We start from the raw sequence: 17,620 nt of genomic DNA, 5'->3' as shown, positions 1-17,620 counted from the left end.
ATACTTGCCATTAATATAGTGGTTGCAACTGTATTAATTGAATGCCCGAGTCCCATGGTGGGAGTTCTGCTCTGGTTTTGGTCAATATTAAGTAGTTCCGGTCATTTTGTGGGGGGCACTGGGGCCACGCAGTAAAAGTAAATTAATTCACAAAACTAACGTAATTTGTATTGTTTTCTATCTACTAAATATTAGCGCAACCTTCGTTCAACTTTGACCCCTCTATCACATGGAACTATTTTTTGGGCGTAGTGATATGGACACAATAAGCATAGTTCCGTGTGATAGAGAGGTAAAACATTTTATGAATAGGTCAACAATACAAATTACGTTAGTTTTGTCGATTAATTTACTTTTAATGCGTGGCCCCCTATGCCCCCCACAAAATTACTACTTAATATTTCACCAAAACCAGAGCAGAACTCCCACCACGAGACTCGGGCAATCAATTAATACAGTTGCAACCACTATATTAAGGGCAAGTATTTCATACAGCTGAAGTTAAAAAAAATCTGAACTATCCCTTTAAGGTTAGGGAATAGGGTTAGTAATTTCGGAACAATGAGCCTTCGGACTAATGACACGGCACCGTTTGAACAGATCTGTGAAGACGAATATCCTTCGTGACAATAAAGATTATTATTATTAAACCTATTATTAAACCCCTCTCCTGCCCTCTCCGTCTCCCCCAGACAGAGCATTTCATCAACCTGTACTGGGGCGACGGGAGCACCTCCAAGGCCCTGCAGCACCACGACCCGGGCCGGCCCTACGTGGAGCAGTACCGCGTGGACCGCGCCCAGTTCAAGAGCCTGTACATGCTGCTGGCGCCCTGGCTGTGTGGGAGCCACCACACGGACACGGTGGCCAACCGGGCCTTCACGCTGCTGGACAAAAACAAGGACAGCCTCGTAACCTTCAGGGAGTTCGCTGGATGGCTGGGTAGGTCCGAGTCACCTTGTAGGGAGTTCGCTGGATGGCTGGGTAGGTCCGAGTCACCTTGTAGGGAGTTCGCTGGATGGCTGGGTAGGTCAGAGTCACCTTGTAGGGAGTTCGCTGGATGGCTGGGTAGGTCAGAGTCACCTTGTAGGGAGTTGGCTGGATGGCTGGGTAGGTCAGTCACCTTCAGGGAGTTCGCTGGATGCCTGGGTAGGTCCGAGTCACCTTGTAGGGAGTTGGCTGGATGGCTGGGTAGGTCAGTCACCTTCAGGGAGTTCGCTTGATGGCTGGGTAGGTCCGAGTCACCTTGTAGGGAGTTCGCTGGATGGCTGGGTAGGTCAGTCACCTTCAGGGAGTTCGCTTGATGGCTGGGTAGGTCCGAGTCACCTTGTAGGGAGTTCGCTGGATGGCTGGGTAGGTCAGTCACCTTCAGGGAGTTCGCTGGATGCCTGGGTAGGTCCGAGTCACCTTGTAGGGAGTTGGCTGGATGGCTGGGTAGGTCAGTCACCTTCAGGGAGTTCGCTTGATGGCTGGGTAGGTCAGAGTCACCTTGTAGGGAGTTCACTGGATGGCTGGGTAGGTCAGAGTCACCTTGTAGGGAGTTCACTGGATGGCTGGGTAGGTCAGAGTCACCTTGTAGGGAGTTCGCTGGATGGCTGGGTAGGTCCGAGTCACCTTCAGGGAGTTGGCTGGATGGCTGGGTAGGTCCGAGTCACCTTCAGGGAGTTGGCTCGATGGCTGGGTAGGTCCGAGTCACCTTCAGGGAGTTGGCTCGATGGCTGGGTAGGTCAGAGTCACCTTCAGGGAGTTGGCTCGATGGCTGGGTAGGTCAGAGTCACCTTCAGGGAGTTGGCTGGATGGCTGGGTAGGTCCGAGCAGGGGCTTCTCCAAGTTAGGGTGCCTTCACTGCCTTTACGCGGGTCCACCAGCAGTGCCTCAGAATACTTCATATTTGGAATGTATCAAGGCCACTTCAGTTTAATCACTTAAACCTGTGGTGTTTCATATCGAGGCCCATTATTTATTCTGCATTTGCATCGATCCGTATCCGATACACTTTTAACCGGTTACGGTTAGGTGATCCGCTCCCGGAAATGGTACGCAGCATTCACACTACCACAACATCTGCCAAGTGGTCCCGAGGGTACATCCAGGACCATAGTGTGAATCCCCCCTAAAATTTAACGACTCTCCATCATTTAGCTGGGGACCACCTGGAACCCCCTCAAGGACCACTGGTGGTCCCTGGACCACTGGTTGAAAACCACTGACTTAGACCCTCTAGACTTGTAAAACTGACCTAGAGTTGCACAGTTTGCACTGTACTTGAGTTCTTCACCAACTTTCTTCACCAAAAATCTACAAGCTCACAACGCGTCACTTGGTAGACTAGTCGTTGCTGCCCTCTGGTGGTCGCAAGTATTATATCACCAAGCCACACAACATTCTGTTAAACAGGTAGTCCCATTTTTTGGGGGTGAAAGCAAAACATGTTTTTGTTAAAAGGTTGAAGCATAGTATTCTTTGCTTTAGAGTGTTTCTTCAATAACGGCCATACTAATATCACACCACCGAAGGCCATTTTATTTTCCACCGGCAGATCCACGTCTGGCCACTGCAAGGCTATAACACCCCCCCTCCCCCCATATCTCCAACTCTTTAGTAACAGAACAGAGCTCACATTTTCAGGTGGGTTACACATTTTCAACCAAGGAAAGGAAAGAGTACCTACTGCATTTTCTGTTTAGTAAAGGGCTGTGGAGAGACAGGAAGACCCCTCCTGTTACTGAACAAACACTATAATTAGAATCAGAATATATTGTTATTTAGCACTTATTTTACAAAGGAAAAATACCTTGCCCTCCATTTTTAACTCTTGTAAACTGTTAACCATGTTGGATTCATTGAAAACACACATCCTGGTTCTGATGACTGATATTGATATTGCATGGTGAGACAGTTATTATATTTTTATTTCCCCCCCAAAACAATAAATAATATAGTCACATGACCAGGAAACGGGTAACAGGAAGCAGGTAACGGAAATCTTTAGACACACCCAATGTTATGTAACATAATGTTATGATTGAGACCTGGCCGGTCTCAATTGATTGAGAGGAGCGTCAGTTACTAAATAAAGGAACCAGCGCTTCTTTCACCTGACAAATATCACTATGTGATCATTTCTTGTTTCTCTCCTTGTGTCAGACACTTGTTACTGTGAGGACCTGAACCTGAAGATACGGCTGCTGTATCGTCTACACATACCACCAGGTACAACACACCGTTCCACTTCACATTCTGTATCGTCTACACATACCACCAGGTACAACACACCGTTCCACTTCACATTCTGTATCGTCTACACATACCACCAGGTACAACACACCGTTCCACTTCACATTCTGTATCGTCTACACATACCACCAGGTACAACACACCGTTCCACTTCACATTCTGTATCGCCTACACATACCACCAGGTACAACACACGGTTTCACTTCACATTCTGTATCGTCTACACATACCACCAGGTACAACACACGGTTTCACTTCACATTCTGTATCGTCTACACATACCACCAGGTACAACACACCGTTTCACTTCACATTCTGTATCGTCTACACATACCACCAGGTACAACACACGGTTTCACTTCACAGGCTGTATCGTCTACACATACCACCAGGTACAACACACCGTTTCACTTCACATTCTGTATCGTCTACACATACCACCAGGTACAACACACGGTTTCACTTCACATTCTGTATCGTCTACACATACCACCAGGTACAACACACGGTTTCACTTCACATTCTGTATCGTCGACACATACCACCAGGTACAACACACCGTTTCACTTCACATTCTGTATCGTCTACACATACCACCAGGTACAACACACCGTTCCACTTCACATTCTGTATCGTCTACACATACCACCAGGTACAACACACCGTTTCACTTCACATTCTGTATCGTCTACACATACCACCAGGTACAACACACCGTTTCACTTCACATTCTGTATCGTCTACACATACCACCAGGTACAACACACTGTTCCACTTCACATTCTGTATCGTCTACACATACCACCAGGTACAACACACCGTTTCACTTCACATTCTGTATCGTCTACACATACCACCAGGTACAACACACTGTTCCACTTCACATTCTGTATCGTCTACACATACCACCAGGTACAACACACCATTTCACTTCACATTCTGTATCGTCTACACATACCACCAGGTACAACACACCGGTTCACTTCACATTCTGTATCGTCTACACATACCACCAGGTACAACACACGGTTTCACTTCACATTCTGTACCGTCTACACATACCACCAGGTACAACACACCGGTTCACTTCACATGCTGTATCGTCTACACATACCACCAGGTATACCTGAAGTGTATGCTCACTAGGAGGCACCTCACAAGGCCACAAGGCCGGCATGCGTGCCTTCTGACCAGTGACGTTACGTAAAAAAGGCATGGCTGCAAAACCATTCGTTATTCAGTTGAGACTGTAACAAAATGAGCGCTTCCCCGGTTCCCCCCTTCGCCCAGCCCATCGGCAATGATGATTAAATTTTTTTCCTAGGGTAATGTTCACTTTAACCCATTTTGGACTGATGGCGATAAAAAAAAAAAGGCTTCTAAATCCTAATAGTTTTCTGAAAACCCCATGTTTCTATGTCAGTTGTGCTCAACCTTTTTCATGTCAAGGACCCCCAGAATTATCTCTATTGGGCCACGGACCCCCATCTCAAAATATGTTGTTCCAGGGACTCCCCAGAAGCAAATATTTTAGTTAAAATGTTCGCTCTGAAATATATATTCAAAGATTTGCACCACATTTCCACGACTTTTCAAAAATAACAGACCTACAAGCTTGTAGTTCTGCAATTTTTCAATAGCTAAAGTATAACGTAACGCTTAAAACACCAAAAAGGAGTTCCCGTCCAAAATGGGTTAAAATAAGGACTTGACTGAAAAGACCTTGGCAACAGAAGAACAGGGGGCCAAATAGATCTTGCATTAAATTAGTTAACTGCATCCGAACACTATATTCTACTTTTCATTCACATTCACCGTGACATCTACTGCATACATATATATCACGTACTGTGCGTGCGTGTCCTTTTCCTTGCAGCTCTGACAGAAATTGAGGAGGACCCTGCATCACTGAACAGCCCTCTACTGTCCACCACCAGACCCCTCTACGTAGACCTGCCCAAGGGTATGTAATCTGATCTATGTTCCGTTATGGTATTGCTACTTTTACTTACAATAAAGGTGGTTTGCAGCACACTGGTAGCCTGGCTAATAAGCCAGACTAATATCACACAACACTGTCGCGGTATATTAGTCTGGGCTGGCTCCACTTGGATTTCATTTCCCGGGGGGCGGGTTCAAACATTTTCTCTTTGACGCAATTGGTCAGAGCTACTGTCAGTCAAAGGTCTCAAGCATTGAACGTCACTGTACCAAAGCCCGCCCATATGGCATACCGTGTCCCGATTGGCCCGACCTGTTCTCGGTTGTAGGAAAGAGGCGTGCTACTGAGCCTCGCCAGACCGTAATCCGCTGGTAGGCAATTTGTTTTTGCCAACGGCTGATTCGGTCTGGTTTATTAACCAGGCTAGCACACTGGTACGTTTTATTCGCTGCTTTTTGCAAATCCGAAAGTAGAAGGCTATCACTAGCTGTCAGCCTGTCACCAGCACCCCACTAGACAGTAGAAAGTAGTAGGCTATCACTAGCTGTCAGCCTGTCACCAGCACCCCACTAGACAGTAGAAAGTAGTAGGCTATCACTAGCTGTCAGCCTGTCACCAGCACCCCACTAGACAGTAGAAAGTAGTAGGCTATCACTAGCTGTCAGCCTGTCACCAGCACCCCACTAGACAGTAGAAAGTAGTAGGCTATCACTAGCTGTCAGCCTGTCACCAGCACCCCACTAGACAGTAGAAAGTAGTAGGCTATCACTAGCTGTCAGCCTGTCACCAGCACCCCACTAGACAGTAGAAAGTAGTAGGCTATCACTAGCTGTCAGCCTGTCACCAGCACCCCACTAGACAGTAGAAAGTAGTAGTAGGCTATCACTAGCTGTCAGCCTGTCACCAGCACCCCACTAGACAGTAGAAAGTATTAGGCTATCACTAGCTGTCAGCCTGTCACCAGCACCCCACTAGACAGTAGAAAGTAGTAGTAGGCTATCACTAGCTGTCAGCCTGTCACCAGCACCCCACTAGACAGTAGAAAGTAGTAGGCTATCACTAGCTGTCAGCCTGTCACCAGCACCCCACTAGACAGTAGAAAGTAGTAGGCTATCACTAGCTGTCAGCCTGTCACCAGCCCCCCACTAGACAGTAGAAAGTAGTAGTAGGCTATCACTAGCTGTCAGCCTGTCACCAGCACCCCACTAGACAGTAGAAAGTTGTAGGCTATCACTAGCTGTCAGACTGTCACCAGCACCCCACTAGACAGTAGAAAGTAGTAGGCTATCAGTAGCTGTCAGCCTGTCACCAGCACCCCACTAGACAGTAGAAAGTAGTATGCTATCACTAGCTGTCAGCCTGTAACCAGCACCCCACTAGACAGTAGAAAGTAGTAGGTTATCACTAGCTGTCAGCCTGTCACCAGCCCCCCACTAGACAGTAGAAAGTAGTAGTAGGCTATCACTAGCTGTCAGCCTGTCACCAGCACCCCACTAGACAGTAGAAAGTTGTAGGCTATCACTAGCTGTCAGACTGTCACCAGCACCCACTAGACATTAGAAAGTAGTAGGTTATCACTAGCTGTCAGCCTGTAACCAGCACCCCACTAGACAGTAGAAAGTAGTAGGCTATCACTAGCTGTCAGCCTGTCACCAGCACCCCACTAGACAGTAGAAAGTAGTAGTAGGCTATCACTAGCTGTCAGCCTGTCACCAGCACCCCACTAGACAGTAGAAAGTAGTAGGCTATCACTAGCTGTGTTGTGTAGTTGTTGTCGGGGAGGTGAAGGACTAACATGTAGGTGTTGTGTGTAGGTGTTGTCGGGGAGGTGAAGGACTAACATGTAGGTGTTGTGTGTAGGTGTTGTCGGGGAGGTGAAGGACTAACATGTAGGTGTTGTGTGTAGGTGTTGTCGGGGAGGTGAAGGACTACCAGCAGCAGCTGAAGCAGATGTTACGAGACCTGGCTAAAGAGAAGCAGAAAGGCCCGGAGAAGCCACTACCACTCATGAACCAGGTACATGCATTACTAATAACGCCTCATTATCATTCATCATCATACAGTGTAGCGTGGTTGTTTATGTTTTTTAGTTTATTGATGCCCTGCCTCGTCATACAAGAGTGTCAAACAAAACAAGTGAAAATAGCCGATCTGCACGACGCATTGTAGATCTGCTATTTTCACGATTTCAGAAAAAAATTTGTTCCATTTCCTGAAAAGGAACTCTATTGGACATACAAGGTGTACGCCTGGCAGTGACAACATGATAGATAACTATCACTTATGTGTCTATGAGAGATTTTGTGCTTTAAGGAAAAGACAGACTTGTCTGACCCAGTGACTGGATTGCGTCTCTCTGGATTATTGGTCAACTTTCTGAATAAGACGTGTGTTCGACCACCTCCACAGTACGACTTGACCCATTTTGACCTGAACCACTGATATAGAAACATAGAATTTTAAGAAAACTGCTATGATTTAGAAGACATTTGTAGAATCTAAATAAGATGCGTGTGTCCCCCCCCCCCCCTCCCCTTCCCCAACAGTACGAGTTCATCCAGTTCTGCAAGACGCTGTGCAACATGTTCCATGGCGACCCCGAGGAGAACGACCTCTTCCAGGCCATCGCCACGGTGACCAGCCTGGTGCTGCAGATTGGCGAGGCGGGCCACCGCAGCCGCTCCTCCGCGGGGTCGGAGGTCAGCAGCGGCGGACAGGAAGAGGCGGCGGGGCTCGGCCAGGAAGCGGCTGCGGCCGCCACCCCCGTCGTGGGGCTCGCGGAAGAAGAGCACCCGGTGTTCGGCGCAGAGGGAGAGGGTGGTGAGGACGGCGGCGTCCGGCGTTGTCACAGCAGCACCGGTAGCGAACGCGGTGGCGCGGACAGCCGTTGGACGGTCAGCTACGCTCAGATACTGGCCTCTCTGTTGACGGAACAGGCGCTGGTGAACTTCTTCGAGAAGGTGCTGGAGCTGCCGACCAAGATAGCCGAGGCCAAGGAGAAGCAGTACCAGCAGCGCGCCGGGTTGCTGATGCTCCAACGGCGGACCAGCTGATGATCCCCAAAATGCCTACAGCGATGAAACGATACCCGGTTTAACTTTTTTTGGAAGTTGGGAAAATCTGCGATCGATCGGTAATGGTTTGAGTAAATATGATGCGACGTATGCCGACCGAACTGCCGTCCGTCATACAGTAGCTGTGCTACGGTTTGATTGGCCAGACTATACAGATGCAGACCAGGAAGTGCTGTACACTCCGTCCCGCCGGTGTAGGACAACGTGTTTAGCATTAGCCGCTTAGCCGGCAATCTTACTGAAAGTGACTTCCTGTACGTTAAACAGGGCTTCAATGTCTTGATCAGAGACATTGTGACTAGATGCGTGGCTAGCTGTAATGGTCTTGAACCTCCTTGACACTACTATACCTTGTATGTATGTATGCCCAGAGCCATAGAGTAAGACAGAGTTACGACAACAATATAGGGACACCGGAAGTCTACGGAATGCAATGGAGTCTATGGGCTCGCGCGAGTACATGAACAACGACCGGGCTGTTTTCTGCCCCCACAATGTCGCAACTCTGTCTATACTCTATGGCTCTGTGTATGCCCAGCCAATTTATTTTACGTATGGAGTATGGAGTGAAGCAAGAGTTCAAACGAACTCTGTTGCAATGAACGATACAAGTTGATACTTTGTATACTTTATATATGCTCTTGTTGTCGTAAGAAATTTACCAAAATTTAAGAAAACCTTGAGAAAACCTAACGAGGGTCGCGCTGTGTAGAATCTTAAGCAATATGATGGAGAGTAACCTAACGGACCCTTATTAGATATTTAACTTGTGAGAGCGTAACATGAAACGTAGAAATGAAAATGGACTCTTAATAAGGTGGTCTGGTTTCATTTTACGAGTTAAATTATTGTTAAACATCTGCATACAAGAAGTCTACACTATTAGAGAATGTAGAATAATTGTTATTTTGATCAACGTTTGTCTGTTATCTCTCCTAAATGGTACCAACATCAATACAGTATGGAATTGTGGACAAAATCTTATCCTACGACAACAAAATATGAATTCGGTCTGAGAGGCAAAATGTCATCAAATGGTGGTCCGTGGCTCAAATACCGAATAAATAATGGGCCTTGATATGAAAAGGGTTGAAAACCACGGGTAGGGTATGGATGGGTGTGTGTGTGTGTGTGTGTGTGTGTGTGTGTGTGTGTGTGTGTGTGTGTGTGTGTGTGTGTGTGTGTGTGTGTGTGTGTGTGTGTGTGTGTGTGTGTGTGTGTGTGTGTGTGTGTGTGTGTGTGTGTGTGTGTGTGTGTGTGTGTGTGTGTGTGCGCTTAAGTGAGTTGCTTTCATGGTCACATGGTTGAGTTGAATGTAAAGTGTGACCACTGTCGATTACACCTAGATGTGTGGGCGAGTGAAAATGGGAATCTAGGACTCGTTCACTGTTGAATCGCAGATGTCTCCAAAGATCATACCGGTATTATAACCTTCATGGATCAGCGCCATAATTTTAACACTTTTTTACCGCCAACAGCGCCATCTGGTGGTGGCTCAGGGCGCCATCCAGTCATTTAATAGGTGAAGCATCTTATTCTGAAAGCCGTTTCACTCGGAAACCGAGAATCAGGAAGTGAATTTTCGCTATGTAACGGGTGCCGCGATTTAATTCACCCAAAACATACATTTTGTAACCGAGGATCATATCATTCGCGTTTTTTTTTCTTTTTCAATTTCTTTTTATCAATTTATATTAAAACCCATTCTGGGCGGGAACCCCTTTTGGTGTTTTAACTAAGCCTTATGTTATACTTTAGCTATTGAAAAATAGCAGATCTACAAGCTCATAGCGCGCCACCAAGTGGCGCGCTACGAGTTTGTAGGTCTGCTATTTTTGAAAAATCGTAAAAATGCGGCACAAATCTTTGAATATATATTCTTTCAGAGCGAACTTTATTTTTATTTTTTTGACGTCAGGCCTAAATGGGTTAAAACAGTCGTCCACCCGAGGACTAACTTATAGTTGCCTTCCCCTGTCATATAGGGCAGTGGTTCCCAAAGTGGGGTCCGGGGACCCCTAGGGGTTCTTGAGGGAGTTCCAGGGGGACATGAAGAATCAACTGACTGAGAGAAAACGCTAATGTTACTGCTGCTGAATTAGTTACATTTTCGCTAGAAACAGGCTGTATCAAATATGAGGGACTGACTGTCATAAACGATACAGAGACACCTCCCCGACAATATCGCCGAGACAGTTTGTTGAACCACAATGCTTATACGAGACGATTTGAAGATGACCCCATGTTATTCTGTATAGAGAAAAACCTCCATGAACCAGGGGATGAGCGAGTGACGTCAGGACTTTGGGGCACTCTATAGTGGGCCAGTCTGTCCAAAAGTCACGTTGATGAGCGGCCCTCCTCTCTCAAAAGTTCAACTATTTTCCGCTTGAGATGCCCAGAGCACTCTGGCCAAAAAATGCTGGAGGTAGAGAGCATATAATTATAAATGCAACGCTCTCCAGCATGTCTGACTGTACCATAGAAATACGTGGCAGAAAAGCGCTAGCAGCTGAAGAAAGAAATGCTTTAGACCTCACAGGTGCACTCACTGTGAGACTGGTTTAAATACCAAGACAACATGATGATGAACAAGATGGCCTCAGAAGCTGCTGACACACAAAAAACATGCGTGATAATGAATGGCAAAGATGGATCTCAAACATAATCATTGCTTTCGGGCAGAAACCTCATTTACACATTTTAACTTTTTTCGTAAATAAATTGTCCAACTTGATCATACTACAGCGTCACACCAAAGGTTATAGGTTACCTTAGGTTTTATTTGAATCCTGAAAGGTTTTTTTTATGTTCAAAACTTTTCAGGACTTTTCAAATTCAAAAATGGCTAAAGTCTATAAGCTCAAAACTTGTGAAGTTTCCACCCTGCAGAAACGATATACTGTAGTACTGTACTTCACAATACTGAAATATATAGTCTTAATTTCTTGGCCAACTATTGGGATTGAAGTATGAATTGGATGGTATAGGTGAGGGAATCTTTCCTAGACGGAAGAGAGTGAAGGGGGCTTTAACTATTGGTCAATTTGAACACGTATAATTCTCTCTCTCTCGCGCTCTCTCTCTCTCGTGATTTGTGGGCCAGGATTCTGCCCAGAACCACAAAGCAGACCTGTAAAACCTTTCCTCTTTATTAAATGTATTGTTTATGGGAGTTATAGATATTTTATTTGTTTGGATTAACGGTGCAGGGCTACATAGGCTGCTGATTCACCATGATGCAAAATCAGTATGCTTCTATTAAAGCGTGTGAGCAACAGGTTCATAAACTTTATACCACCAGCGTACTGATTTAGCATAATGGCTTCTATCGTAGCCGAGTGGTATTAACCGACTCTTAAACTTAATTTATTCTCCGTCACAAGATGGTTTCGCTTGCTGCCAAAATTCCAATGTTCAAGCTAACGACGCACTATAACTTGAAAGTCAGTTCTTGGCCGCGATGTTTATACAGTATGAGGTCTCCGATCCCTTTCTAAAGAACATTCACTCACACATTTTCATAACTTTAACACAAATTCAAATGTTTAAAAAAAAGATTTAAGAAGTAGTGAAAATAGTCTTATCTACAAGCTCACAACACAACCTGAGCTTGTAGATTGGCATTTTTCACTAGTTTGGGTCCCTCTTTGGACTCTTTCCAAAAATGTGCCTCCGGAAAAAATTATCGATAGGATAATCACGAAAGGAAAGTATCATTTGTTGCAGCCCTGCACAGTAGCAAGCCTATTACAGCATGGCACAGTACAGTACAGTCGCCCTCTGGACAGACTGAAGGTGTAATGATGACTAATTCTACGTTTGTGTGCCTTAACTGTACCTGAAACAGACAGTATGCAAAACCAAACCTTACAATACTACGGTATAGTGTACTGTACAGAAACTGGTTCTGAACGCGGCTCCCGGGGGACCACCAGGGGTCCCAAAGAATGGACCATTAAGGGTCTGCAACTTTGAGAGAGTAACATGGAACCAAAATGATCCATTTTGTACACTCTCAGGGCAGAGTCACACCGAGTCCGTTTGATTCAAACTGTTCCCGAAATACGATTGCCTGGTCCCCGACTCCCCGCTGGCCATGATTCACATTGGCCTTGATTCTTTAGGCCTATCTCACAGCCCCCTTTCCACGCCCACTTCCGGTAGATAGTGGTGTCATTTAACATTAGGCATTTACACTTTTTTTCTCTGGAGAATCTAAGTACATTTCCTAATGTTAAAATGTCAAAGACCGATAATAATATGAAGAAAACAATGGTATAACAACTCAAATAAGTAGAATAAACCTTACCTTTACAAAACGGTAGTTTGTGGCTTGTGAAAATACCTCTTAACATGGAAGCCTATGGACCGCACAAAAAATAACACCACTATCTCCAAAAGGGGGCGGGGAAATGCTGTGAGATAGGCCTTGCAGCGATCCGTATCCGAGTACACTTCATTCGGTCCTGAGACTACCTCCATGCGGTCCCGGGAATGGGTTGGGTTATCCGCTCCGGGGAACGGTACGCAGCATTCACACTACCACGACATCTGCCAAGTGGTCCCGGGTGTGCACCCAGTACCATAGTGTGTGAATCTGCCCTCAGAGTTACATTAACGCAGAATCAACATCTAATCCGCCTAATGAAAACTGTTGGCCCTTGAAATGAAAAGGGTTGAGAATCACTGCTGTAGAACATGGCACAATTGTTGTAAGAAAATTGTGAAAGGGGTTCAGATAGACTGTTTTCGATGCGATAGACATGTTATCATGTCACACATGACAACTCAACTCCTGCCTACCCATTGGAAAGGGAAGGAGATAGTGTGCAGTATTTATAGACAAGTTGGTAAAATAAGCATCGTTGCTCTGACAAAACGGAAACAATCTTTTTTTTTTTCTTACATTTGTTTATTTTCATTGAGATGAAGCAGTACAACAGTGTTTTTTTTAGTACAGTAATCTTTAGGGCATCTATTTTAAAAGTACAGTTAAATGTGTTTTGGTGGAGACGATAAAGGGGTTAAGTTAATTCCTTTTAATTTACTGCCAAATATTTCAGTTGTGCCTATAATGACTTCAAAGAACATGTTTCTGAATGTGATACAGTGAAAATACACCTGGTTATATATTTTCTTGTATTGTACCGTATCGCTGAATGTTGAGTTCTTTAACTTGTTCTACAGTTTTCCTGAAGCATGATTTTGTGTGCCTGTTTTTCTCCTTCTTTCCAATCACCAAGTGTTCAAAAACAATCGCCTGATATTTTATATTTACCTCGCTGAGTACATGTACAGACTGACTGCTGTAACTGAATTTCTGTCCAATAAGGTTTGACCTTTGGATCAGTGAGGTGTTTTCATCCCTCCAACATTAAAATCGGTGAGATTAATCTACAGTGTGTTTAATGTTTCATTAAGGACAATGATCTATTTTCTTTAGCCCTCCATCTGCATTTTTCCATTATTGTTTAAACCAAGAGTGGGCGCATATTATTGATCCCTTGTATTCTTTATTGAGAAGGGAGAATATTTATATCTATCTTATCGATCTATAAATGCACCACGTCTCTGTACGTCTGTCTGTAAGTGTGTACGTCTGTAATGCACGTAACTTGAGAGCCGCACCGACTTCACATTTGACACACGCGTTCCACACCACCACAGGGGAGTGCAGTACCCGGTGGCGGTGGCGGACCCACGGTTGTCCAGAACCGCCACAAAAGGCCTCTGCCCAGGCTCCATATATGGAGCAGGCCTGTTCTGACATCACAACACTCCATATTTGGGCATGCCTGACACAGAACTCCATATATAGGAATAAAGGGACACAGAGAGAGAGATACAGAAATCTACATATATGGGCATAAACGGGACACAGATGTGTGGAGCGGGTACTCTGATACGGGTACAACAGTAGCATAATATGCTACTGTTGTACCCGTATATCAGAGTATGTAGTGGCTAATTCACACCATGAACAATAAAAACTTAAAAGGCCACTAAAGGCACCGGGCAGCGAATCTTACGCAGTGGTATAGGGAATAAGGCCATTGTCTAGTCAGGCAGCAGCATTTGATGGTGTTTTATTTCGGCTTCTCCAGACAGACAAAAAAAAACCCATGAACCCTCCCCGTGCTCACTGACTACCTGACACCTGTGTGTGCTCACTTGATTAAATAGACTCAGCTGTGCCCCCAGAATTGCCCATCACCTTCAAAATAAAAGTACTAGCTGAAACAGAAATAATGACTGTAAACAAACTAATTAAGCAAAGCAAACTAAATAATAAATGCATTAAATAATTATATAGAAAAAATACTGAAATACTAAATAGCTCCCACAGAGTATATATGCCATATATACTGTAGCAAAAGAAAACAAGTCTGGTCGGTGTCATTTGATATTTGTCCAGCACCGTTACCTATGTCAGTATCTTTATACACCATCAGTGTCGGAGCCTTAATTAACATGTTTTCATGCAGCTATCGATAATTGTTTTGGCCATTATTCTATTGATTACCTTTTTAATGAATTAAATATACGAGAACTGCAGGTTTTTAATATCTCAATGAATCGATTCATTATTTAAGCATTATGGTATGCATCGCAATGTGACTGGGCTACTTTCACTATTTTGCCCAAATATTTTTAGTGGTGCAAACCACTCCAACAACTGGCTTTGTACCCGTGTACCTGTGTTTGTTCGTACCAAGAAAATGAGCATGGTTGCTATGGTTAGTGTGTGACGTCACTGCACCACTCAGTTCACACGGGTGTGATTTTTGTATAATCGAATTAAGTTTGGTTAACTGATGCAGCCCTATATATAAGTGCATGAATTGATGAGTAATGTGATGGAACCACGGTAAAAGTTTTCAATTGTGACCAAGACATTTATTCATAATCTTAATCTGTCAAGTGCCATGTCATTTTGTGTGAAATAGATTATGCTGACTCAGAATGTTATTTACCAATCTTATCTGGATACTTTCTTTGTTGTTGATCAACTTGAATGTTCCACAATCCGGATTTTATTGGGGCCTCAAAGATAACCCAGGCCATTGTACAATCTCTCGAGTTACAGACCCATAAAGGGCTCACTTTGTCCGCTGGTGGTGGCCCCCGGGAATAGTTTTGCGACACTACAGAGCATCTTTGGTAGCCATCCTGCAGATGACTGCATCCAACAGAGTCCCACGCCTCTCCTCCTGCGCGGTGACCTTGTACATCTTCCTGATCTCGTCGAGGTCGCTCAGCGTCGATACGTGTTCCACCGGGAGCTGTCGTCCGTCCACCTTGGCCACGATGTCCGAGAGAATGTCACGCGACTCGTCTTTGGTGTGAACCACGGTAACGTGCACGGAGTCACCGCCGTCCCCAACGCCGAACACCTTGAAGGCCTCCGATATGTTGTTACCCGGAGACAGGTTGAAGATAACCTCGGAATATAAACCTCTGGTCTTCATCTTGCCAGTCTTCTGTGAGTGCACAGCCTTGTTTGCGGCTAGCAGCACTTGGAAAGGATTCACCAGCATGGTGGGGTTAACCAGGGCACACTTGATGTGACCCTCCACGGCACTCCGTCTCAGCTCGGCGGCGTTCCTCACGTCTTTGAAAAGAAGCTGAGTGACGCTGTGCTCTGGATAGAGCTCTAGCTCCTGTGTTAAATGCATGACCTGCTCATGTCTTCTTTGTATTTGGGGATCAATAACCGGACCTTTATTTACCAATAACCATCATTGATGATATCATCATGACTGGCTTCCCACTGTTGATGTCACTCATCAATGATGTCACATTCACAAGCTCACGTGTGACTCCAAATTTGGGCACTGTATCAACCCCCGATCAAAGCCCCATTGTCTTCCATTGTGGAAAAAATAATAATGTAATTATAATATGAATTCCCACCAATACAACCGGTTCTATAGAACGAAAGAACAAAACTACATTGCATGGATGCACCTTGGGACGTATCCTCAGTGATGTATCCCAAGGTCATCAGGGTTTCGGGTCTTGTGAACATCATACCCCTCACTCAGGTGACCCAGCCGAGGTGAAGAAGTCCCGACTTACGTCCCAGTAGCTACCCTCGAACAGACCCACTAGGGAAAGACCAGGGCCACTCCGGAACTATTCTACCGGGACTGGGAGGCACCATTCTGGCGCATGGAAGGACTATAGGCTCTGTGGGTTGACTCCTGTCCGGGCCCCTCGTACGTCTCACCAAGTCCACTCCTGCTCTCACCAGGTGCAGGATCTGTGCGTTGCACCAGACTCCCAGCACCAGACACTTCATTCAGTAGTGGTGGATTCTTGCAGTTTATTAAACGACCCTAACCCTCCAGCAATAAGGGTCCAGTGTCGGGTCCAGTGTTTTTTAGCTCAGTGGCCATGGACGCCTCTCGCTAGTCTGCCATGTTTATTTTCCTCCACATAATACTTATTTACCCATTTCATAATGACCACTTTATTTTGGTCTCCGCCAGGTCGGGTCTACAGTCCGTGTATCCGTCTGTCTGGACAGCTAATCTCCGGCACCGTTGGGCCGCTCGACGTGAAACTGCACACACACTCCCTGGATGTCAGAGCAGAACCTCTTTCCATTGGGCCTGTTGTAGCGCCACCAGGAGGTCTAATATTTGCAACGCTGCAATGTGATCAACACGGATCCGTTTTCATAATCGATCCTGATTAGCCAAGATTGGATGCATCTAATGTTTACAGAGCCATCAGTTTTCATAATCAATCCTGATTAGCCAAGATTGGATGCATCTAATGTTTGCACCCTTGTTTTCAACAAAATGCCTCTAATCATGAACGCAGTTGTTTTTTAATTTCTTAGTTTATTGCGACCAGAGGTCGCATTTACTATGAAATCATACATTTCCCGTCAGTCACTCAATATCCCCATACATGGGAATGCCCCCATATATGGTGCCCAGGTCTCGTGATATCATGGATGGAGATCCCTGATGTCATAATAAATGCCACCTGCTGTCGCAATTAAGTCTATATGGAGATCCCTGATGTCATCAATATTGGCCAGCAACTCTACATCTGACCTCAAACCCTTAGATCTCCATATATGGATATATGTCATAACCTGACATTCCATATGTTGATCCTTCCCCATCCATCCTTCCTCTTCGATGTCTCCCTTTTGACTGATACCTGTCCATTCAAATTCTAGACAGGCCTGCCCCAAAGTTATTAGTGCAGCCGGTGAAAACTAGAGTTCTCAACAGGCCCGGAAATTTAGGTCTGGCCCTCATCAAACCCTGTACACTCAAGAGAATGTCCCCGCTACCACCCTTATGCTGCATTCACATGGAATCAGACAAGCGGTAGACGGCAAAAC

General features: G+C 45.3%; 2 protein-coding genes across 4 annotated transcripts in view; one reads left to right on the top strand and one right to left on the bottom strand.

Moving 5' to 3' along the window:
• The window catches only part of tbc1d8 (TBC1 domain family member 8), a 59,873-nt gene extending 46,218 nt beyond the window's left edge, over nt 1-13,655 (top strand). Inside the window, exons 16-21 of one of the 3 annotated variants that reach the window (XR_013791381.1) lie at nt 693-942; nt 3,148-3,213; nt 5,114-5,200; nt 7,086-7,195; nt 7,726-9,999; nt 10,071-13,655. Coding sequence is in view for 2 of the 3 variants with exons in the window: in XM_079518329.1 (XP_079374455.1) it covers nt 693-942; nt 3,148-3,213; nt 5,114-5,200; nt 7,086-7,195; nt 7,726-8,232 (1,020 nt within the window). In the remaining variant the exon portion in view is untranslated. Of the gene's footprint in view, nt 1-692; nt 943-3,147; nt 3,214-5,113; nt 5,201-6,993; nt 7,064-7,085; nt 7,196-7,725 lie in introns of those variants that run through there. The other 2 variants (XM_079518329.1, XM_079518330.1) reach the window with 2 other exon arrangements.
• A 1,746-nt stretch (nt 13,656-15,401) lies between these two features.
• Nucleotides 15,402-15,932, bottom strand: LOC306935869 (EKC/KEOPS complex subunit TPRKB-like; the record flags this gene model as incomplete). The annotated part of the gene is made up of 1 exon (XM_079519162.1): nt 15,402-15,932. The coding sequence occupies one exon, from the start codon at nt 15,930-15,932 to the stop codon at nt 15,402-15,404; it is 531 nt and encodes a 176-aa protein (XP_079375288.1).
• Between the last annotated feature and the right edge of the window lie 1,688 nt (nt 15,933-17,620).

This window comes from Electrona antarctica (genome assembly GCF_951216825.1).
Source record: "Electrona antarctica genome assembly, chromosome: 13".
In the NCBI taxonomy this organism is placed as follows: Eukaryota; Metazoa; Chordata; class Actinopteri; order Myctophiformes; family Myctophidae; genus Electrona; species Electrona antarctica.
This window is presented reverse-complemented; position numbering and strand designations above follow the sequence as displayed.